The sequence below is a fragment of the Maylandia zebra genome, linkage group LG9 (genome assembly GCF_041146795.1).
Source record: "Maylandia zebra isolate NMK-2024a linkage group LG9, Mzebra_GT3a, whole genome shotgun sequence".
Lineage (NCBI taxonomy): Eukaryota > Metazoa > Chordata > Actinopteri > Cichliformes > Cichlidae > Maylandia > Maylandia zebra.
In genome coordinates this window covers 18,369,189-18,391,788 of record NC_135175.1, presented here as the reverse complement: position 1 = coordinate 18,391,788, position 22,600 = coordinate 18,369,189, and the positions used below count along the sequence as shown (strand labels likewise).

The 22,600-nt window shown below is 42.9% G+C and overlaps 2 protein-coding genes across 3 annotated transcripts; one reads left to right on the top strand and one right to left on the bottom strand.

Annotated features, from left to right (window-relative positions):
• The first annotated feature begins 9,439 nt into the window (after positions 1–9,439).
• On the top strand, positions 9,440–17,019 carry hgd (homogentisate 1,2-dioxygenase). The gene is made up of 14 exons (XM_004546573.4): positions 9,440–9,624; positions 10,805–10,876; positions 11,015–11,103; positions 11,207–11,312; positions 12,231–12,290; positions 12,376–12,467; positions 12,562–12,596; positions 12,728–12,807; positions 13,097–13,196; positions 14,145–14,269; positions 15,974–16,078; positions 16,169–16,295; positions 16,534–16,715; positions 16,797–17,019. The coding sequence occupies exons 1-14, from the start codon at positions 9,610–9,612 to the stop codon at positions 16,938–16,940; spliced, it is 1,332 nt and encodes a 443-aa protein (XP_004546630.1). The 5' UTR covers positions 9,440–9,609; the 3' UTR covers positions 16,941–17,019.
• A 499-nt stretch (positions 17,020–17,518) lies between these two features.
• Positions 17,519–20,091, bottom strand: ndufb4 (NADH:ubiquinone oxidoreductase subunit B4). 2 transcript variants are annotated; one of them, XM_004546571.4, is made up of 3 exons: positions 19,883–20,090; positions 18,486–18,629; positions 17,519–17,678 (listed from the first exon to the last, which is right to left on the bottom strand). In XM_004546571.4, the coding sequence occupies exons 1-3, from the start codon at positions 20,057–20,059 to the stop codon at positions 17,616–17,618; spliced, it is 384 nt and encodes a 127-aa protein (XP_004546628.1). In that variant the 5' UTR covers positions 20,060–20,090; the 3' UTR covers positions 17,519–17,615. The 2 variants fall into 2 exon arrangements, with proteins under 2 accessions (XP_004546628.1, XP_012773421.1); XM_012917967.3 differs by lacking the exon at positions 17,519–17,678 and having other exon boundaries at positions 18,480–18,629; positions 19,883–20,091.
• Positions 20,092–22,600: the final 2,509 nt, after the last annotated feature.

Below are 22,600 nucleotides of genomic sequence, written 5' to 3'. Positions count from 1 at the left end.
CTCCTCTTCCCCTCAGTATATATCTGCCCAGCTAGAGCTTCACAGCAGACGAAAAATAACAATAAAATATATGTCCAAGATTGCACAAGCTGCCCCCCCCCCCCCCCCCCCCCCCCTTCTCTTCTCTTTTATCTATTTTTAAGTTAGAGCTTTACGGCCCCTTTTGTGATTGGAATTGGAATAAGAGCGCAATTGATCTCAGCAAAGTTAAGTTAAGGTGCAGGTCGCTTAGTATTAGAAGAAGGTAAACCCACCTAACTCGGTTTCATCTCCTTTTTTTCTTTTCATTTAAGAGCCTTACAAAAAGTTAACATAGCTGCTTTTATAGAAGTATCGGCGGGAGTGTAATATGAGAGGAAAAGTAATGCTTTTTTGATAGCATTAACCTTTCGTGGCGCACATTTCCTCAGAGGCCTGTGAAATCTGCGACACGAGACGGCACAAAGACAACAGCCAATATCGTCTCGTCATCCGCGTTCACGATAAAACACGCAGTCCTGCATGCTGTCACCTCACTGATGGTGTCACATTTAATCTATCTGCAACTTTTTATTATCATTATTATTATTTTTCTTTTATTTTGTGGTGTCACAAACTTCCGAGCTTGTTTATTTTGCACGCAAATCAATGTAATGAGTGTAATAACAATATAAAATGTTATGCCTTTTCCCTGCGCGGTCACAAACAGACGTGCGTAATACAGACGGGTATTTAGAGTCGCTCTGTAATTTGGGGGCCACAATTTGATTCATTTATCCGCACACTGTTATTAACCCTGTGGAAAAAGAGATGTCAGCCGCCATTTCAGCCAGCAGGACATCCGCGCTTTGTTTAAATGCACTAATTACGCGCATACATTAGAGGGGGACGGAATAGCCTGAGCGTAATTTTCACATTTTTCAGTTTCCCGTCTGTTTGACGTGCAGGTGAAGAGATGGCGGAAAGAGGCCGCCTTCAGTTGCAGCGCCACCTCCCCACCCCCTCCCCACCCTGTATTTTCATAACATCCTAACTTGATAATATCCAAGGGGAAACACCGGCTTGTGCGCTTTTCTGTTCGCTTAACGCTCGCATACTGTGGCTGTGCAGCTGTGAACTAGACCCTAGAAGTCCAGAGGCCTCTCAACACATTCACGCCAGTAGGAAACTAATGACGCATTTAGTAGTGCATGCGTGCATTTTAATGGCGTGCCTCGGCCTTTTTTTTTTTTTTAATCTGTAACGCATGCCTCGTCCTCTCTGAAGGCCAGGGAAGTGATACTCATGAAGTCCATCTAGGGCCAGCAGGTTGCGGTGGACCTATAGCAGGTCATTCAGCTGGCGCCATCTTCTGGACGGAATAGCAAATTGCTCGCACAGGTGAGCATATTGCACCATTCATGTGTAACCGCGCTTTCCTGCTCCATCCTCACCACTGCCTGTATTGCCAGTTCATATGGGTGGATTAAATGTAATCAAAGCGGAAACCTCCACCCACCTTTAGGAGACAGGTCTGCATGTGAGGCATTTCATATTATTATATTATTATTGTAATAATTTTTTTAAACTACTAATTTGCCGTTGCGTTTTCCGCTGCCCCCTCAAGTTTGCCTCCGCTTTGCATCGCCATGTTGCACCAACTGTCCTTGGTGACGACGGCACATCCTCCATCCATCCCCGCGCTCTGACATAATTGGACACTTGCTCTGCTTGAGAGGCCAAGCAGGAAAAAGAAGGAGAGAGAAAGCGAGTGTGTGTTGGGAGGGGAGGGAGGCTTTTAAGGCGCGCGTAAGCAAAGTTAATTAGCGGTTATTAACAGCCCGCATAATGAGAGCGAGAGGGAGTCAATTTAATGACTTTGTTAGCGCGAGTTCAGAGCGACAGGCGATGATCGAAACAACAAAGACGAGCGCGCACGCAGCCATCATGCGTAATTTCCAGCGGTAATGCGGTCTGATCAGAAACAAAGGGTTCTAATTTCGTTCAACTGACTCGATAATTTGTCCTTATGTAAGGAAAATAATTAATGACTTAATGCTTCAACAGAAGTAGCTTTCCTTGTGAGAGGGTTTTTTTGGAGGCCTAGTTTGCTGGAGAAGGTGGTAAGGAAATCAATTTCCAGACCCATAATTATTTACATCATGAATTTAAAACGTGGACGTGTGCCTCTGCTCCCAGTTAGTGCGCAGACGAGGGAGAGTCTATTAGGAGAGGAGAGGAGTTTCGCAGTCTCCTTCTCTCAAGCAAATTGTGTGTGGCAACAAATGGGCCACTTGTTATAATGTAGGATAATAGATTTAGATATTAGAACAAACGGCAAACCGCGAAGGATATGGACCGGATGTAGTTTGGCAAACCGTTAAATGTAATAATAAATGCAATATTTAATGCAGTTCATCAGTGCAGATCTGAAGGGTTTGGTGGCAGATGATTCCTGGTTATACTCTGGAGTCCAGCCTCATTCACGGCTGTATCCCCCCCCCCCCCCCATGTGCAGGTCACTGTGGCTACCGCCTCGCAAATCATCCAAGCGCCTGCATGCGCGTCTTTACGCATGATTTCATCATTCCACAGATGGGTTGAGTCGGAGGAAAGATGTGAGCGCCATTATCGATTGAGGGAACATGAGACGCCTGCGGGCCACTCTTGGATTCATGGCAGGTGGATAGGTCACCCACACGAGAGCGGCAATTTCACGGCCCTCATTGTCTCCACTGATTACTGCTTTGATCACAGGAATCAAGAGCCCGAGACTCTCGTAAACCTCCAGCGTGGTCCAGGGAGCTCGCGAACTGAAGAGGTCATCATGCTTCATCATCACCATAACCATCGACATCATCATCCTCATCATCACCATCCTCATCATCACCGCTAGTTGACCATACCAACCTGGGGCGCTGTGTGTTTTCACAGGCGCGTTGCCCTTTTATTGATTGCGTGCCTTAATTTTAATTCGATTGCGCGAGTGTCAAAAATTCCGCAAGAATCATCCTAGTAATGAGATAATCAAAGTAATATATGCAAATCAGTTATGTTGCCAGCTTATCAAAACCGGAGTGCCCCCCCTTGAGTCTGAAGAAGTCCATTTATTCAGTTAGTGGCAATACCTTGCGCAAATGGCGCGATGCAAATGACAGTTGATTAGACTAAATTAAGAACCTCGTTTCTCCCTGACCTTGTCTGAGTTTTATGTAAATTCTTTTTTTCCCTTTTTTTTTTTTTTGCTTTAATGTGATAAAAGTGCATTTTTAAAACCTCGGCCTTTGTAGATCTGAACAATATTTTCCACGAGAAAAACAATGGCCAACCTCAAAACATAACTCAGTGTGTCAGTAGCTTGGATGATCCCCTGACTGGCTCTTTTGTGTCTGTCTTGCTGTCTGTCACAAATCTCAGTATACCTTGACCCTGGTGCAACACCCACAGTGACAGAAAGTGTACCGTGATAACTTCCTTGCTGTGGGGGAGTGTGCCTGGAAGATGGACTAGGTGTGGGCGCCTCTGGGTGTGGGTCTCCTTGTGTGTGCCTGTGTGTGTTTACACAATTATGTGTACTCATGTGTGTACCATAACATATTGTCTAAGGAGACAGAGAGAGTGCAGTTCAGACTTCCTCTCTGTGGGGTGTGCGGGGCCTGTAGATGGGAAAGGAATAAATCCAATATAGATTGCAGGGCTGCGCTGCCTCCCGCTGGGGACCCTCAGACTTGCAGGCCAGGATCGAAGTGCTTTTCTCCACCTAAATTGGCCCGAGAGGCCGCAGGAGCAGCCGAGCTACACCCCCAGCACTGGGACTGCCTACGACCTAATGATGGTGCTGGGGACAGACGCAGATATACTCATGCGTACACACAGATGGAGATGCACGCGTTTTATACGTACACACCCGAAACTCACACGCAATCATGCCCAGATTGATATAACATCAGTCACACTCTTGCACCAGTCAAACACACACTTTGAGAAGAAAACCACACAGATATAAACACACCCTCCTCGTTCTCTGATGTTGAACACACTCATTCCTTGTCCAAAGACCATTCACCTCAAGCCTTCCTCTTCACATCTTAGGCCACCCCTCAAACCTACCTCAGCTAAACTACAGATTTAGAGGAGGCATCCTCACTACCTGTTCGCACACTCCAGAGAGGGAGGAGTGAATAGCATAACTGGCACCACACCAAGTGTCTGGACTGATATGCACTGCTACCATTTGGTTCCCCTGCAAGGAAAACACCACCAGCTCCCCAATGCCATTACGCTTCCTGCCAAACGTCCCGGCACTGTCATTTTGGTTCTGTCCAGGGAGCTAATTCTATTTGTGATGATGTGCCGCTGGGAAGGGTCCAGAAACAGTGTGACAAAATATCCTATAGATGGACATTTGTGGCTCAGTGAGTCTCGGTACCCGCTCGCAGGGCATTAAATGAACTACATAGCTCATCTCTAGAGTGTAGAGCTGGAAGATGTCATGAAAGACCGTGTGCCTTTTGCAGATACAGTTACATTTCTGCATTTTATAAACCATTTTAAATCACTTTTCTTTTCATGGGAAGATTTACGTCATCTTTCTAAACAGATTATTCTATAATGCAGATCGTAGCGCGATCTCACCAGCTCGCACGTCACAGTCTTGCTGGCTGTCTTCTCTGTTGCAGGGAACTCACTTATTACAAAATGAGTGTGGTTAAAAAGAGGATTCAGTGTTTTTAAACTGTTTCGTGGTTACTGCAAAGTGTAAGAGTTTATAGATATGCTATACCGTTTGCTTTGTAAGGCAGGACAGAGCTTTCCCATCCTGTAATAACACTGCTATAGAGCCACTGATATCCTGCTTTTTTGTGTTTGCACTACCATCTTGTATCTTTTCTCTCCTTCGTTTTGTCTTCTCTACTATTTTCCACTTTGTATTTTCTCCCTTTCAGCTCGCTCACGCCTCTCTTGTCTCTTGATACTGACACATCTTTTACCCTGTTGTCTTCAATAGTCCACTTGTGTCTTTGCTATGGAGCAATTCATTCAGTTGTCCCTGGCTACACCCGGCTGTTTTTTTGCTTGCAATTTTCACGTATCGCCTTTTATTTATTTATTTTTAAAATTTAATAACTCATCTATGCCCTTGGGGAAAGCACATTTTGAGTTTATGCGTGTGTGTTTGTGTGCGGCGCAGACACAGAGGATGCATACTAAATATCCTGAATGCAAAGATAAGTACGTGCAGTACACAAACATAGGCCAGAAACACATACACGACAAAATCCTTTTGACATCAATAATTGGTAAATCCTCTGATTAACTTGTAAGAATTGTCCTTAGAGTGCTTAAGTAATTGTGTTTGTGTGTGTCCTTTTTTATTGCATGCACCCCCTCTCTGTAAAGCACATCTTTATAACCAAGCAATTCCAAAGCAATTTTCTCTGTGGGAGGAGAGTGTAATTTTCTATTCTGTGACACTGTGATGTGTAAGAAACTGGGAGCTGGCGCTAAAAGGTGTCTGTAGTGTGTGTCTTGGTGTGGGTGTGAGCCACTTTAATGGCCAACGCGGGGCGGGTGGCGGTGGTGGTGAGCGGGTGCATGTCAGGAAGGCCATCATTTAATGACTCCCAAATAGTGCCCTCCTCGTTAGAGCTATCGTCCTGGAAACGCGGGGCTGTGAACCACGAGAGCGCCACACGCTGCAACAGTCTTTTATCTTCATATTAAACCATTTGCATAACATTACCACGATAGATAAGATTCAGGAGATACTCAACCTACTCAGGGAGCGACAGAGAGAGAGTAGACACAGGAGACACAGAGAGGGTATACTACATGTCCTTGCAAATCTAATCAGCGTTAAATGGAGCTGTCAAATGTGTGTGTGTGTTGTGTGAGTGTGCATTTGCTACTGGAAGGCTCATGTCAGGAGTCATTTAACATTAAAGCGCAACAGTATATAACAGGGCTGTAATTACAAAATGCAAGAATCCAGATGTGACATCTAAATACAGCAGTCATTTATCGGTGATACACAAAATAACACCAAATGGCGTGTGTACTTATATGTCCTTCACAAAGTTGAGTTTTAATGTTTTCTTTTTCTTAACGTGTCGCACAAATTGTATTTGTGGCAGCAGCTCTACAGAATACAAAGAAGTAGCTAATTAGAACAAATTACATTACTAGCATTTTCAAAATTGCAGACATTATTTGCATTGACGGCAGCATTTTGTGCAGCATCAGCAGACTAACAAAAGGCTGAAATTCGTGTTTTTTATAGGCACACCGAGCTATGCTGTTTAAAGTGGTTTGCTCTGTTCTGAGGACTGTCGGATCTGCAGCTGCTCTTCCCTGCTCAAAGAAGAAAAGACTTATTCCAACAGAAAGAGCAGGAAAATGTGCAAGCACACGCTAATTAGTTGTTGCTACTTGCCACTACCCGATTAGCACAGTCAAGAGTCCTGTTGATCTGTACAGTATATTGCGATTAGTATGGATATAGTGTATGCCACTCTGCCACGTCTAAGCCACTCACAGGTGGAGTGAATAGCATCGACCATCTCATTACAAGTCTCTGTTCTTCGCAATCATGTGGATTAGTAACACTCCCCGATGGCACCAGCCTCCAGCTGGACAATGTGCCTCGCCCCCACCAGTGGCTCTGGTTATTAAAATCCTGTATTGAGCCTGAAGCTGAGCATTTCTTTGTCGCTATCTTGGCATTTTGAAACTATATGTGATAAGTGACGGATACTTCAGTTTACAGAAGGTAAGGCTAAGCCCACCCTGCTTTATCGTCCTTTTGGACACAAATAGGGAAGATAAGAAATGAAACTAGAGACCGAGAGCGTGAACTGACCAGGAAAGTACTTTCTGCAGTCATACTTCAAGAAGCAGAGGGCTGTTTTCCTATTAATTTCTATACATCTATAATTTTTTTTGTAGCCAGATCCCTGTTCTTCATTAGGAATTAAGATTTTAGGCAATTCATCTTAAGCTTTACTATGTTGATACTTTACTTAATACTCCATAAGAGCTACTTAGGAACTGCTCACAAAGAGCCCAAAGTGCTGAACTGTTCTCAAACCTCCACAGATCCCAAACCGGTCGAGCATCTGGAAGCTGTATCGGAATCAAACCTTCACCACTGCAGCCCCCTAGTTCCTGTGTCCAAACCGAGATAGATTTGAGCTGTTTTGATGACATGAAGAGGACTTGCACAATATTTGTAACAAGGTTTTAATGTTGTGGCTATAAACACACTGGATTACAATTCCCTGCTCAGACTCTGGTAGAAGTTTAAGTGTAGATTAAGGGTATAAATAGTATATTTTAAAAGTATTATGACAAAGCTTCAGGTGAATGCTTCAGGCCCTGACACTGACTCGATAAGAGAAAATACCATTGTGCTGTTCAGCTATGGTTTTATGTATGTGTGGGTAGATGATCACTGATCGACAGCTTCCTGACTCTGCTTGCTTGAAAATACCCAGTGGAACAGGGCAACATATAATTTTTATGTGTATTACCACGCATTGTCCCTAGCATACATCTGATCAGTTTGTGAAAAACAAACAAACAACAAATAAATAACAACTGTGAGCCATACAGGACACTTAAAGAACTAATTCAACCGAATAACATACCAGAAAATCGTTTTTTAAAAGGTTAATCTCTCTTTGATATTTTTAACAATACTTTACCTGAATAATGTTTTTGTTTCTCAAAGCAGAAAAAAGGTTTTGTCCTTAATGCCTGTCACAATAAAAGACTGTACACAGAAAGGTCTGGGCACAGATTGAAAGATACGCTGTGTCCTGGATCGGGTGGTATATCACGGAGGATTTGACACTATGTTTTCTTTCTGTGTGTATTTTGAGTGAACTGAACCTTTAATGGTAAGACTAAGGCTAAGGGGGCAAAAATGAGTGTAGGCTACTTGCGTGTGATATGAAAGGCTACAGATGCCATCACAAAACAGAATACTTACTCTGTGTGTGTGTGTGTGTGTGTGTGTGTGTGTGTGTGTGTGTGTGTGTGTGCGATAGAGAAAGAGAGAGATTGCTTGTTTATGCACACTGGGATAGACTGTGCCAGGTGAGTGTACCGTTTACCATCAAACCATTGAATTCAGCAGGCATCTAATAACAAAGCATTTATGGCCCACTTACGCATGCATAGATATAACTGTCAGTAGGAAACAACAGTCCCTTTTCTCCGTCTCCAGCTATTTCTTCTTCTCTTAAAACACACAGGCACCATCCGGATTGGACCCAGATACTCTAGAATTCTATCATCAGACTCGGGGATGAAATTAAAATCGCTCATTTTCTTTCTCCATACAAGGAGCAGATCAATTTCCGGAGACTGGGACGTGATATTTTCCTGCCATTGGGCTTTCTCGTCTTTGGCACAGCACCCTGACTGGCTGCCAGCGGGAGGCCCGGGCCTGACTGCACGCCTCGCCGGAGAACAGTTACTTCTGCCGCGGCGAGTTTATTTGCGCCTCGCTATGAGAATTGCCATCATTTACCCTTCCCCAGCGCCCCCCTCCAGAAAGAGAAAAGAAATAGACAAGCAGGGAGAAGCGAGGCAAGAATGAGAAAGGCGAAATTGATTCTTTTTGATACATGCTGCCTGGGGGACATTAGGCACACCTCGTTTGACCACCTATTTCAAGAAATGAACTGAATAAATTTTGCGTGAAGTAATGTATAGGCCTTTTAGAGGCCTCGCGCTGTTGTTTTCGCTTTATGAGGAACGACGGGCTCGCTGCAGCGCGCAGAGGTCATCTGAACAGACGCGAATCCTGGTTTTAGGGAAACGAAATTAATTGTAGCTGTACAAGAATGATAACCCACTTTACATGAAACAAGAAGTGAGATTGTGTTGAGCATGGCGAATGTGCTGAAAACACTGAAATCTGCAGGACTGGCGGGCCCCGGGGGTCAATGGCATATTAAACAATTCACGCAGATTGAGCAATGCCGCTAAATATTGGGCTACACTGCAAATATGGGGCCTTAAGCCATTGAACAAACTCTTGTTGCCCAGATGTTCGCTTTGCAGGACGTGGGGATGTGCATGGCGCCCGTGTTTGCACAAGTAGTGCGCATGAGGTCACCACTTCAGCAGAATGAGAACTCTGGCATAATATGTTCTGCGTATGATGCAAGCTTCTGACCGCCTACCCGTTGTTACGCCCCACTTAAAAACGAAGTGTTGTCAATACATTTTTCTCTGTATGCGCTGTCAGTGATAGGATCGCTGTGCCATTTAAAACCATGACTTGTACTTTAATCCCTGTGTTCCTTACCTGCATCACAAATTTCTTTTTAGTCGGTCCTTGTTTGTCCTGGCAGGGACACCGGCCCTTGTTTGTGCACACTTTGACCATCCGACCCGTCCTTTCCCTTTTACGTGTCCCCCAGCTGTTACGTCACAGAGCCAGTCAAGGCCTAATTAAACCCAGATTGGGAAAGCGTATAAATCCCAGCCCCTTTTCCCCAGTCTGTCCAAACAGCAACATGCAGACACCCCGAAGTGGATTTTAGTCGAAGGGAATACATTAAGAAGAAAACTGCAAGTCGATCCGTAACCACTGTGAAACGCTCAACAGCTGCTACAGAAAAAGTTCTGACACATAGCAAAATGGCTGGACTCAAGGTAAGACAATTCCTCGAAGCAAAACTGTTGCTAAATGTGTAAATATTCAATTATTATCGCTTATGAGCTGCGTCTGTGTCGACTATCAGACTGTGCATGCATGTGGAGTTAGGGTGCAGAACTATATCATCATTGTAATACAGAAGAAAAGTTTGTATTTTTTATTTATTTGTTTTGCACCAGAATGTGTGAAATTCATGCGCCTTAAAGCCACCACAGCTCCTGTGGCCGCAGACTGAAGGGAGGCGTTTCCTCCAACCAATCAGAGCGCTGCATTTTGCAGCTGCCCAGATGTGGTTTGAAGTGCCTAAATCTTTTTTAATTTCATTGGGAACGCTTCAATTTAATTGCAAAAACATGATTTTAAACCCCAGTTTTCCAATTTATTGCCATTGCTGCAGAATTATGGTGATGGGCTGCATTAAGTAGGCATTTGCTTAGATTACTTTTTTTTTTTTAAATATAGAACCTTTAATATTTGACTGAAGGTTTCAAAGTCATGACACCTACTCAAATGCAAAGCTTTGTCTATAGTGGAATAGTTAACAAACTATCCAAGGACTGCTGGGATCATTGCCAAGTCTAGCTTTGCTGCTCTAGCTCTAATAAACTTTTAAGAGGACAGAAAACTGACTTTGTAAAGCATTCCTTCAACTTGGGACACTCTGGAGCTTCCAACAAGCACTTTGGCACATGATCACGCACACATGGAAACCATCTGTGTCTGTGAGTGTGCTTTCTTGCAAACTCACAATGACTCAGCAAGATGCGTGTACACTGTGACAAGTTTGATCCTCCTGTGGCAGAAGAGACGCGATCAGTAGAGGTGCAGGCGAGATGCAGAACAACACTCTTATCCTAGATGGAACATTGATCAAAACATGCTGCAGAGGATGTAAGTGTAATTAGGCTGTTTCTGTGGCACAATAACACAAAATAATGGATGACTGCAAGGGGGGAAATTTGGCATAACTGCAGTTTGTTTTATCATAGATCTAATGTGAATCAATATGACAACAATTAACAAAAAGACAAGCCTTAATGACAAGCCTTCAAGTTTAATTATAACCAGCATGAACACATTTATCCTGCATTACAATGAAGCTGCATGATGTATTTTTTTATTTTTCACTTCAACTTGTCTCCATTTGTGTGTTGGATGTGTGTTTGTCTCTTTCAGTACATGAGCGGTTTCGGGAACGAGTTCTCATCTGAAGACCCTCGCTGTCCTGGATCCTTACCCGAGGGACAGGTAAAAACCCACACTGGGCTCCTTTTGTTATTTATTCATCATTATTTTCTAATTGTTGAAAATGAGGGTAATTGAACACCATATATAGTGTACATATACACACATTACAGCATTTTTTTATGTTCCATGTGCTTGCAGAATAATCCCCAGGTCAGCCCATATGGCCTTTATGCCGAGCAGCTCTCCGGCTCTGCCTTCACCTGCCCGCGTCCAGCCAATAAGAGGAGGTGTCCTTTTCTGTTTGAAACCTAAATCAGACTTTATAGTGACTCCAAATGGATCCCAGACAATATGGATAACTAAACATTTCCCTTCCTCTTCTTTCTCTAGCTGGTTGTACCGCATCCTTCCATCTGTTAAACACAAGCCATTCACCTCGGTTCCCTGTGGAGATCTAACAGAGAACTGGAACGAAGTGGAGCCTGATCCTAACCAGGTATATCAACACAAGGAGTCCCTGCTCATTTTGGGCTTAGTTACAAATCTTTCATCGCTTTTACATCTGTGTGGTTAATGTTCAGCCGAAGCCATAACAAAGTTTAGCATAGCATAACCAAATCTATGCACTGTCTTCTCTAAACCTCACATTGATGCGGTTTAATTGTGGTAAATGACACTGTTTGGGGGCCAGCAGATTCCCTTCATTTTCAGTATTGTGCCTTTAGCTTCACATTTACCACACAGCCTCCAAAGCTATACCGATGTTTTCGACAAGGAAACAATTTCAAGCTCTTCACACTGTTAAAAGTAACAGTGTTGTTTCAATCCATTAAAAATGCTGGCGACATAAGAGCACATAAAGCCACAAATTTCAAATCTGTGATTGGTGGCGACATGCTGTACGTGACACCATCATCATCAAGTTTGTCTGTTTCAGACAAGTTTACGAAAAGCAATGATGAAGCAGTGTGTGAATGTGAGAGTGAATGAATAGTGGAATTGTAAAGCGCTTTGAGGTTCTCGAAAAGCGCTATATAAATGCAATCCATTATTATTATTATTATTATTAATAAACAGTAGATATATTTATATATAGTAACTTATTTAGAAAATATTTTCCATAGATTGATTTCTTTAAATACACTGAAGGTGCACAATAGGTACACTACAACGAACCGCTTCAAGTAAAAGTTAGTATTTTGCAAAGCAATCTACTGCTACTCATAAATAGAGGTAAATACTGTAAATACTAATAGCTGGGAAATAAATATAAACAGCAAGCTAGTAAGTAACAAAAACAAACATATTTAAAGAAGCTGTAAAGCAGGCCCACGGTGAAATAATGGTGGTTCTTATAATTTTACAGTAAAAATTTGTTACAGTGCAGATTCTGACTCTGAGGTTTCTTTCACAGCTTCGATGGCTGCCATTCACCATCCCCAAAGCTACAGAGAAGAAAGTGGACTTTGTGGCTGTAAGTCAAGCTAATTATTTCTCTTATTTTGAATTTTTATGAAAATTTCCATCTGATTTTATTTGTGTCCTTCTCCACATTTCAGGGTTTGCATACTGTCTGCGGTGCTGGAGATGCCAAATCTCGTAATGGCATTGGCGTCCACGTGTACACCTGTAACACCTCCATGGTCGACAGGTGAGAATGTATAAATTATGTGACGAAAGGATATATTTTTATTGATGAAAAACATTTCCAGCCTTCCTTTGATCTTATTTTATTCTTGTTCCAGGTGCTTCAACAACTCAGACGGAGACTTTCTGATTGGTGAGGAAAGGAGCGCTGTTGTTGTTTTCGCTGTCATCTATCATAAGAACAATGATAGCTCAAACATCAGCCTGCCTTCTTGTTCAAATTTTCTTTTCTCTGTGTCTCTCTTTGTCTGTTTGTGTGCGCAGTCCCTCAGCAGGGAGAGATCTTGATCACCACAGAGTTTGGGAAGATGATGGTCGAGCCGAACGAGATCTGTGTCATCCAGGTGGGCTGTATGTTTTCCATTTCCCCTGTTTTCAAAGAAATCTGCCGTTGTGTCTGCCCCAACATCCCACTTACCATATTTAGAAAGGCATTGTTTGGTGCTTTTTGAAAGTGACCTCAAAAATAAGCGACGGTGGAAAAGAGGTTTTAAGCTACCGAAAGCCTGACCACCTGGACAGCAGCACGTGTGCTTTTCAAAGTCCGTTCAGAACTGAAACAGCACACAGTTGATACTTAATAGGACAAAATTTCCTCTCACTGCCACTTTTCACATTTTTTTTTTTTTTTAGCAAGGGATGCGCTTCAGTGTGGATGTGTTTGGGGAAACCAGAGGCTACATACTCGAGGTGTATGGTGCCCATTTTGAACTGCCTGACCTTGGCCCAATAGGTTTGTATGATATTTGTGAGTCTATATAAGTGCAGCATACGTCTTTGTCTTCACTTTTCCTTGAAACGTGCTCACCAAGCTCCTTTACATCTATGTCTTGGAACAGAATGTCCATGTCTAAAACTGTTCACACTTTTCTCTGCGTAACTCACTCTGTGCTCAGAGGATAAATCTTGCTTAGAAATTTTATTAAGGAGATTAACATCTGCTGTTTTGTTTATAGAGTACATATAAAAAGCAACAACAACACAAAATCCTTCTTTGAGCAGCATATTGCTGTTAGATATTTAGGAAACTAGTGACTAGCTTGTGATTTCTGTGTCTTCCTACATATAACAAAAATATTTCTTGCACCCACCAAAGATGTTTTGGCTTTCCGACAAAGCATCATGGCTCTAAAAATAATGTTTTATCATTAAATGTATTCGCACCTACAATTGTTTTAATCTTTATTTTACCTTTATTCACTAGCTGGGCCCACGTCCTCACTTTAGGTTGGACCGCGTTTTAGTAGGTAAAGCTGAATGCTTTGACATGGCTTGAGGGAAGGCCTCGAAGGGGAGTGGTGATGGCTCCCTGCCCTGGCAGACCCCCATGCACCAAATAGAAATGAACAAGTTAAAGAATTGAAAACAAGGAGGTAGGGAGGGTGGGGGAGGTAAACGAGAATGAACAGCTTGCAGAACTGGGTGAACCTATATAGACGACAGCGTGTTTGGAGGCGTGGTCCTGCTCCTGAAATTCCAATACATAATCTCCAAATAGTTAAAATATCAAAAAAATGCACAGCTAAATTGCTAAATAAGCTAACACCTTAACTACATGAAACCACCTGTGATTACATGATCTGTCACCCCCAATTGTTTCCTATTTTTTTTTATTGTTATCATTGTCATCATGGTTATGCCTACACTGCCTTTACTTTGACACTTTGCGTGTGTTTTGCAGGAGCCAATGGTCTGGCTAACCCGAGAGACTTCCTGTGTCCGGTTGCATGGTATGAAGATCGCAAAGTGCCCACTGGTTACACCGTCATCAATAAATACCAGGGGAAGCTGTTTGCATGCCAACAGGTGGCTATTGTTGCACACAACTTTATCTGTATCACTGTACTTCCACGTGTACCTGTGGTCTGACAGGGACACACACACACACATACACACATGGCTTACTTGCCCTATTACCCTATTTAGTTTTGTGTCTGCTTCAGTGAACGCCATCGAACTGCCGCAGTGACTAACAGGAAACTGTCCAAGTGAAGCATATGATCCATTAGCTGCTCCTGCCGACTGAATTGCCATCCCTGATGATTTAATATCGAAGCATTAGCTGTTATCCATTCAGCAGGTTTCCGCCTCGACTCCCTTATGAGTCTTAATCACTCATAATTAGTTAAGGCATTCTGGAGCTGCAGACAGTGTACCTGTGAAGCTTTTGCTTTGTAGGAAAAAACCTTTTTCAAGTTAAGCATTAATTTCAACATATTTCAGCCGGGGAATGATCCTCCCCCTCCCGAAATGTCCTGTTGGGCGCATAATTGGATCGACACATAATGTCTGACAGGAGGTTTTTTACTGAGGCAGGGAGGAGGTGGGAGGAGAGGTTTGTCAGGGGTGGGGGTTGGGGGGGTTGTAACCGTGGAAACCATGTCAAACCACACTGTTATTATTCATCATAGGAAGTACACTAGGGCAAGATACTGTCTTTTCTTTTTTTGAAGCAAAACAGACCTCTTCCCATCTTCCTCTCTGCTTCTGCTTGAGTATCTGCCACCAGTTATATGCTCTTCCCAGAGAGTGGACCAGAGAGGTTGCAGGGGTAAGAAAATAAGATGGGGCGGTGGAGGCCTCGTATAAGGGAAGATGCTGCCGCTCCTGCCTGGTCCTGCTGTTTTGTTCCCCCGCAGAGTGCCGAAATTGCTCAAATTAACTTATTATTTGCTTGACTGGACCAATATGTTTGTGTTTTGTGTGCGTGTGCGCGCAAGTGCTCGCTCGCCTCCATTTTCCTCCCTTCATTTTAATCGAATGTAGTGGAGTTATCACAGATGAATGTCCAAGAAATTACCTGCACTGGATTTCCCGAAGGCCTCTTTGTACATCGACTACTGTCAGTTGAGTGTGTGTTAAGTTGTTTTCGGCGTTCATTAGTCACGAATGTTTGCGTGTGTGAATGCATCTGTGTATGTATATGTATTTGCCAGTATTCGTCGTTGGTGTGTATTAGCTGTTCGTGTGTGGAAAAGCTTGTGTGTAAAGGAGCAGGGAGGTCAGTATGGAGGCAGCTTGAGTTGTAATGAACTATATTGATTTTAGAGTTGCTGTTGAATGTCTTTTTTCGCAGTGACATTATCAGAACAGAGAAACTATATAAAATTGCTGTGGTTTTAACAATCAAGATAAAGAAATATCTCTGCACCCAATGCTCCCCTCTCCCCATAACTGCGCTGCTGCGAGCGTCAAAATGCTCAAAGTTTGGGAAAGTTTGATTGTGAAGCCAATTACCCCATAATACCTGGAGCCTCGTATCACAAAGAAAAGGGGGGAATGAAAGAGAAGAAAGGATGAAAGAAGCACACCCTCTTTCACAATCAACCCTTTTCATTATGACCAGTTTTTTTTCTCTTTATGTGAAGAAGTACTCTCTCTGGGAATTTAAGATTACAAAGACATTATTCATTGTTCCGTTTTCCCTGTGAAAAGCTCAATTTAAAGCCTTTTGTGTTTGTTGCTTGGGTAGACTCCTCTTATTTGTTTTGTTCTGTGCTCTGCACGTAGGATTTCTCGCCATTCAATGTGGTCGCCTGGCACGGTAACTACACGCCTTACAAATACAACCTGAAGAACTTCATGGTTATCAACTGTGTGGCCTTCGACCATGCGGTGAGAGTTGAGTTTAGGGACACGCCAATAGCACTTTTGAATGCAAAAAGCCGTGCTCCTCACCCGCATGTTTATGATCTCTCTATATAGGATCCATCTATCTTTACTGTGCTTACTGCCAAATCCACTAGACCAGGGGTTGCCATTGCTGACTTTGTCATCTTCCCCCCACGGTGGGGTGTGGCTGACCACACCTTCCGTCCACCATACTATCACCGTAAGACACACGCACACACACATCCATTTACCCAGCCTGTGTCAAGGCAGTAGGTGAGAACAAACCACCTGCTGTATGACTCACTTCAATGGAGACCCCACAATAGTCTCCTTTTGTCCGATTTCATTGCAGACCTATAAGGCCATCTAGCGGAAATCAGTGTTACACCTGGCACATTCAACAGCAAACTAGACACATGACGCTGCTGTGTTACAGCTCCTCCTGCTTGTCACTGTAGGTAACTGCATGAGTGAATTCATGGGTCTGATCAAAGGCCATTATGAGGCCAAAGAGGAGGGTTTCCAGCCAGGAGGGGCCAGTCTCCACAGCATAATGACCCCGCATGGCCCGGACGTGGACTGCTTTGAGAAGAACAGCACTGCTGAACTCAAACCTGAGAGGGTGGCTGAGGGAACCATGGTAAACAAACAAAATATATATATGGTTAACACATGACCAAGTCGGTATCGTTTATCACAGCGTGCTTTTTCCTATCACCAGGCTTTTATGTTTGAGTCGTCCTTCAGCATGGCGGTGACAAAGTGGGGTCTTCATACATGCCAGAAGCTTGACAAGAACTACTACCAATGTTGGGAACCTCTACGCAGCCACTTTAACCCCAACTGGAAGCCCGGCAAACAGTAGAAACCCAGTGATTCAGAATGCATTAAGAGCAAACGAATCAAAAATAAATATATCAAAATAAAAATTTCACTTCTCGCAATCCAATGATTTATTTGTGTTCCCCGAGTAGATCTGTTGACAGAATAAACAGGAAGAATAAAGTAATTTCCTTCTCACAGAAGTATAAAACCAAATTGTCGTCACATGTGTATTTTTATTTTTAAGAAACATAACTGCAAAATTTAAGGAACAATAAGAGGCAACCTTAGACCAGCATTCTGTTTTACTGAGAGGTGTTTGGTAGGACCACTAATGACCCTGTCTTTACCCCTCATGCCACTGTTGTACCAATATTGCCATTATCCTTTAATATCTAAATGACACTGCAGTGCTTCTTTATTTGACTATATATATAGTCTTGCTTTATGTGAAACGGGGATCATTGATATCAGCATGTCTTGCATTTTCTTTTCCTGTGCCAATCTGAACTTATGTGAGAGGGGGGAATCGAGTCCTTCAGTCTGCAAGTAGATCCTCCTTGCCTCTGTGTATAACTGCAGACATGCAAATGGTACTTTCACACATGAAAGCCACGTAACTCTGGTTTGACAATATAATTTTATTCGGTTAATAATAATTACACACATGGACATCATCTCTAGAACACACAGGACGAGGGTCTTTCTACACCCGGGCTCAAGATGACAAACTGAACTTGCGCTCGAGGGTACCGGCCTTAATTTGCTCCTCCTTCCTATCCTGTAAAACAGATGACAAACAGATGATAGGTTAGTGCGGTTTCCATAGAAACAAAGTCATATCGCCCTCACCCTCATCACCTTCCAGACGTTTTCTCAAACTCCATGTTTTATGAGTGAGCTTTTTATGATTTTCAAGCAGCTTTTCCCCCCCCTTCCCAGCACCAAAAAAGGGGGGTTGGGACAAATATGATAGCCCAGCAGTGTGACAATTGGACCAAATTCTCCCTGGAATCTCAATTGGCGAGGACTTTGACGGTGAATCTCCATGACAATGGGGTAGAAAATGAAAGCAGGCAGCATTTTGGATGAAGCATTCATTTCTAACATGAGCGGGTCTGTGTCAAAAGAAAGAAAACCAGATCAACGGTGCACCTACATGGGAATAATGAGTCCCAATCTTCAACTAAATAGCTTTTCAGGTTTCTATGACAGCATTTGTCACCAAATCACATTTTATGAATACCCAGATCAAATACTCTAAATGGTCAAATTATTACAGTGGCTGAAAAATGACCACTATTGTAACAGTGTAAAGTAACCAGGTAATCAATACTGAATTGTTTTGTTTCCTGCAATAAATGCATTGATATTTTTTTAACCTCCAACAATACTTGGCAATTTACTCCTAGTTTCTAGTCTCACACGTGCCTTTAGACAGCCTAAAGAGGGCCAGTGGGGCTTAAATTGTGGTTCAAGAGCTCGCAACAAACTTTTGTGATGAGAAAACACAGCTGAGCCGATTAAACTACCCATTAAGATCAAGCAGACAGCGAGTGAGAAGGCTACAGTGTTTCTTGTCTCATACCCTGTCTGTCTTGAAGATGTAGTAGAGGGCAAAGAGAGGTACAACTCCAAACATTGCACCCAGCAGAGAGGTCTTGTTTGTAGGCCTGAAGTGTGCGTAGGGATTGCCTCGTGCGTACACCCAGCGTGTCAAGGCAGGGTCTTCCTGTACAGACAGAAGTAAGCAATGACATTTATCACCATATGTAAATGTAGAATTCACAGCGGAAAAATAGACTCCAATATTTACAACAAATCAACCAAAATTTAAAAGTCTCATAGTGACGTTAAAATTATTAATATCTGTTATACTTAAACCTTTTATATTAGGTGGGGAAAACTCAGGAAACAGCAGAAAAGGGGGGGGGGGGGGGGGGGGGGGGGCATTTTTCAAGGACAGGACATTTTTCCAGAAAAATCCTGGTGTACATATTTTACATTACACAGTTTACATTTACTTTACTGGTACATTTAATTTACTGGTATTGTGCTTGCTGGTCAATTTCATGAACTTAAGAGAACAAAGCCATTATAAAATGTAACAGTAAAAGTAACATAGCAAAATGTCTGCCTTTAAAACAATCACAGCACACAGTATAGATGGAAAAATGAGGTAATCCAACTACACCACTGAGTACCATAAAGACGTTATGGAAGAACTGAAGTATATCCAGCCAGATGACAAACTAAGTCAGCATGAAGAGCTGCTACAGCTACTTTGGTTGGACATCTGCTATGACTTTAAGTTTCAGTGCAGAACCTGCACTGTAGCGATTCAAGTCATTAGATATTATACATGATATTCGGTTATACTGTGTTTTGATGATTGTGGTTGACCTGTATAACAGGCCAGCATGCTGTATAACATGCTGGCCCACCATCTCTCATAAGTGTCGAGCTGGGTTGGGGTCCGGTGACAGCAAAGGCCATGGCATATGATTCAAACTATTTTATATAACGATGAAATCATTCAATGAACCGGGTGCCTAACGGATGGGGGCTACTCCAAGCTGTAAAGACATGTTTCATTACAGGATACAATGACCCCTCACACTAAAGACTGAAGTGGACCCAAACCATGTCAGCGAAATGCTCCCTAGGAGCATAACAGAATCACGAGACCCCCTAATTTAAAACACTGCAGGGGTCGGGTTTTTTCTGTCACCAGTCAGTTTTCAGAGCACACCAGGAAGAAAGCAATCTGTACTGCAGCGCACGGTTCCCAAGACGTAAACGATCTTCGTAATGCAGTAGTGACTAGCATGGAGTGGAAGGTCTCGTTTATAATCTTATCTAAAATTTAGACTAGATAAATACATAGTCACCGCTGTGCCCCGCTAATGCTACCCGTTAGCATTCTGGCCAATAACTTGAGCCCTTTTCAAGGGTGACATTGCTAACTAGCAAGTAGCCACTCACAATGAGCTCTTTTCTGTGCGGGTTATTGAGTTGCAGCTGATATTGGCGCTTCAGATTTGCTCGCAGTGCACCCCTGGCTTCTTCGGCACGCCTCTGCTCCGGCGAAAGGTTGAAATATTCGTTTGGATCCAATGTTTTTGGCCGAGTGGCCAAGGGCGCCTCTCGGTAGTCCGCCATGATTGTTTAATGACTGCTGGAACGGTGGAAACGCGAGCTTGTGAAATCTCGCGTTGAGTGAGCGCCGTATTACCATAGCAACGTCAAACTCTGGCTGAACGAAGCAATGGATGCAGCGCAGGAAAGTGAAGAGAAAGTGGCTGACGACACATCGCCTGACAGTAATGATGACTTTAAATGTGAAGACATTTCTGCAGAAGACGAATTGAGTTTAAAAGAAGGTGAAGAAGACTTGGAAGCGACGGTGAAAGCCATCCAAGACCGGGCAAAAGCCAGTGCAAGGCCCAGTTCAACCAACAGAACATCCAAACCACCAGCCGTAGTTGACTTTTTACGGAACTTTCTCTTCCAAATGGGCATGACAGAAACCCTCGATTGTTTTCAAACCGAGTGGAACGAGGTGGTGCAGAAAGGACTGCTGGAGGAAGAGGGTCTCATGGTGACCCCATTCGTTCACATTGAAAACCAGCGTCTGGAAAATGAGCTGAAAACCGCTCTGAAGGAGATGGAGGAGTACAGGCGTACAGTCTCTGCAGCAGCCGGGACTCTGGTGAGGGTGCAAAAAAACAGAGACTTTCACCGGATGCAACATAAGCGTGTTGTCCAGGAGAAAAACCTACTCATCGAGGAGATGAGGAAAGTCAAGATGCAGTGCAACAGCTACGAACCTGCGGTGAAGCGGATGAACGAGAAATATGAGGTCGTTTTAAAGCAGGTCATGCTGGCGGCTTTGGAGAGGGACAAAGCCTTCAGGGAGGTGAACTCTTCGTCAATTCAACACGACACCCTCTGTGGAGGGGAGGAACGGGGAGGAGAGGCGGGCGTAGAGAAATACCCTTCAGTGACACAGCCGAGACCTCCGGCCCCTGCGCACTCAAAAAAATAAATTGGGTTGTTGTTACATTTACAAGAGTCTAAATATTAATTTGAACAAAATAATTTAATGTTTCTATGGTGAACGTAATTAAATAATGTATGATCTGCATGGAATTCAACAAATTAATTTATTCTTGGTGAGATGACACAATGATACAATCTAGTAAGAGTGGCTAGTTGCCTGGACTCGCGAATTGCACGAGATCACACGAGATTCCAAACCACAGGAAAATCACTGGGGTTATAAGAGGCAGAAAAGCATACACACACTATGCTATATGCACTGTTACCTCACAACAAGAATGTCCTGAGTTTAAATCCAAAGACACGCAGCTAGTGGGGTTAGATTAATTGGTGATTCTACCCATATGTATGAATGCTTGTCTGTCTCTCTGTGTTAGCCCTGTGATGGACTGGTGACCACCTATCCAGGGATGACCCTGCCACTGACTGGCCCCTAATTTAAGTTATTTAAATTAAGTTGGACTCAGTTGCACTAAATGCGTACATTAAGTAGGAATAACAGAATCTCATAATGTTAAAATAACATTTAATAGCGTGGAAATCCTTTCCATTGTTCTTTTCATGTTCATTCAAACAGTTTTTTAAAAAAAAAATTTGTTCTTTTTTATTAAAAAAAAAAAAATCATTGTTGTCTGAAGGTGCTGACATGACCAACAAATTAAAAACACACAATACAAGCCCAACATTTAGTTTATAAATGAGGGCTGGGGATTAATGTTTGGTCAAGCACGTCAGCAGATTAGAGACCTGACGAGAGAAAACAAGAAAAAGTGTGCTCAATTAAAACAAGTGTCCGATGAAAGGGGACGAGTTTAAAGCTACTGGTATGGACATACATCATAGTCTCAGAGAAACTGAGATAAAGAATTACAAGCTTTAACTAAAACTTTAACTAAAACAGGAAAAAAATTAAGAGTTTCTTCAAGAGAAGAAGCAACTGGAGTGCAAACTCCAATACATGGACAAAAACCACCAAGTGCTTCAAATAATGCTTGATGAAGCACTGCATAAAAATGCAAAAAAAAGTGCAACAGGAAGAAATACAGAAAGAAAGGCAACCTGTTCTCCAAGACTAAGAGAAAAAAATCTAGAACTGCAAGAATGTTATAACAAAATGAAGGACAAAAGATGCAGTGGAGCTTCAATGAAATGCAGAAGAGAATGCAGGAGTTAGAAGATATGTACAACAAAGCGTTGTACAACGAAGTACAAAGCTAATACAGGAGGTGAAATCTAAAAAACTGAAAGAAAAGCTTGAAGAAAAAAAGAAGAAGCAACATTTAAGAACTGGAGAAAAGACTCAAGAAACTTGAGAAGCAAAATGCAGAAACAATCGATGACATAAAAAATCTCATCCTTCAGATAAAAGAGCTCCAGGAACAGTGCCTGAGAAAGAAGAAAAAACGCTTCCACTTTTTCAGGAAGAGGAACCCTCCTGCTTCCTCCTCCACCTCTCCTCTCCCCCTTTCTCTCCTATCACCTCTCTTTGTCCACCCCTTCCTCTTCATCCCATTTCTTTCTTTTTCACCCTCACCCCCCAACTAGTCCAGGCAGTTGACTGTCCCTTCCTCAGCCTGGTTCTTTTGGAGTTTTTTTTTCCTGTTTAAAAGGAGTTTTTCCTCCCCACTGTTGCCTAGTGCT